The sequence below is a fragment of the Cyprinodon variegatus genome, unplaced genomic scaffold (genome assembly GCF_000732505.1).
Source record: "Cyprinodon variegatus isolate N-32 unplaced genomic scaffold, C_variegatus-1.0 Scaffold1090, whole genome shotgun sequence".
Classification (NCBI taxonomy): Eukaryota; Metazoa; Chordata; class Actinopteri; order Cyprinodontiformes; family Cyprinodontidae; genus Cyprinodon; species Cyprinodon variegatus.
Genome location: NW_015151543.1, coordinates 143,034 through 144,222, shown reverse-complemented (window position 1 = coordinate 144,222; position 1,189 = coordinate 143,034). Strand labels below are relative to the sequence as shown.

General features: G+C 53.7%; 1 protein-coding gene across 1 annotated transcript in view; it reads right to left on the bottom strand.

The window, feature by feature from the left end:
• park2 (parkin RBR E3 ubiquitin protein ligase) overlaps positions 1-1,189 on the bottom strand; it is a 5,891-nt gene that overhangs the window by 2,430 nt on the left and 2,272 nt on the right. The window contains exons 2-3 of the mRNA XM_015400275.1: positions 732-895; positions 309-663 (exon numbers count right to left, since the gene is read on the bottom strand). Coding sequence (XP_015255761.1) covers positions 309-663; positions 732-895 — 519 coding nt within the window. The remainder of the gene's footprint in view (positions 1-308; positions 664-731; positions 896-1,189) is intronic.

The following is a 1,189-nucleotide window of genomic DNA, read 5'->3' as shown; positions in this document are numbered from 1 at the left end:
CCTTCATTGTCTCAGAATTCAGAAATTCCTTCTCTGCATTTAACGTCGGGGAGCAGTGGGCTGCCATTGTGCGGGAGGAGCAGGGTGTGGTTAAGGGTCTGGCTCACGGACCCATTACATAGATTACAGGCATGTCTGAAGACAGAAAAACCTGGATGACTCTTAACTTTCTGCTCCTGAATGCAGACAGTTTTTCCTCTCCACTGTCGCTACAAGCATGCTTAGTGTGAGGGATTGCTGAAGAGTCAATGAGTCGATGCAATCAGCTGGTTTTCCTTAGATAGAAAACTTTGAACATTTAATCAGATGATCTGATGATCTGGATCTATACAGGGACCTGGGTTGACATGGTGTGAAATGGAGCATAGAAATAAAGTGAATAGAAAAGCAGAACAGACATTGGGAGAATGGAGCGACTCCCTGACCTTTAGGAGCTGCAGTCTGTTGATCTTCTCCTCTCCTGGTTCCTCTCTCTTCATCCAGGATGACAGCCAGCCCTGAGGAGGTGGCAGGGAGCCGCCAGGAGCTCAGGTCAAGTGAGGTCAGCCGGTCCTGTCTGCTCTCCCCTCCTGGAGCCAGATGCTCCTGCAGCAGCAGCTGGGAGGAGGAGCCAGGAGGAGGGTGGAGCACATGGAGCGTGCTCTGCTCAGGCAGGTCACAGCCCTGGCAGAGGAGGGTATGGTGAGGAACACATCAGGTGACTTTACCTGCAGATCCATGAAGGAGCTCACCAGCAAAGAGGCGGAGCTCTGCAGCTCCCTGCCAGCGAACAGAACCCGGAGCTCCTGAGGAGCTACACCCTGCTGACTCCCCACCACCTCCTTCAGCTCCGCCACTCTAGCCTGGGCCTCCAGCTCCACGGCCACCCCAGGACCCAGGTTGTAGCGCACGAACACTGAGAGCAGAAAGGTGAGGCTCAGGTGAGGCCAGCAGGTCAGAGATCAGCTCAAACCACTCATCTTCCTGCTGGAGATGCAGACTAAACGCCCTGCAGAACCTCATGGACCTGATCCTGGACCTGATCCTGGATCTGATCCTGGATCTAATCCTGGATCTGATCCTGGATCTGATCCTGTACCTGATCCTGGATCTGATCCTGGACCTGATCCTGGATCTAATCCTGGATCTGATCCTGGACCTGATCATGGACCTGATCCTGGACCTGATCATGGACCTGATCCTGGACCTG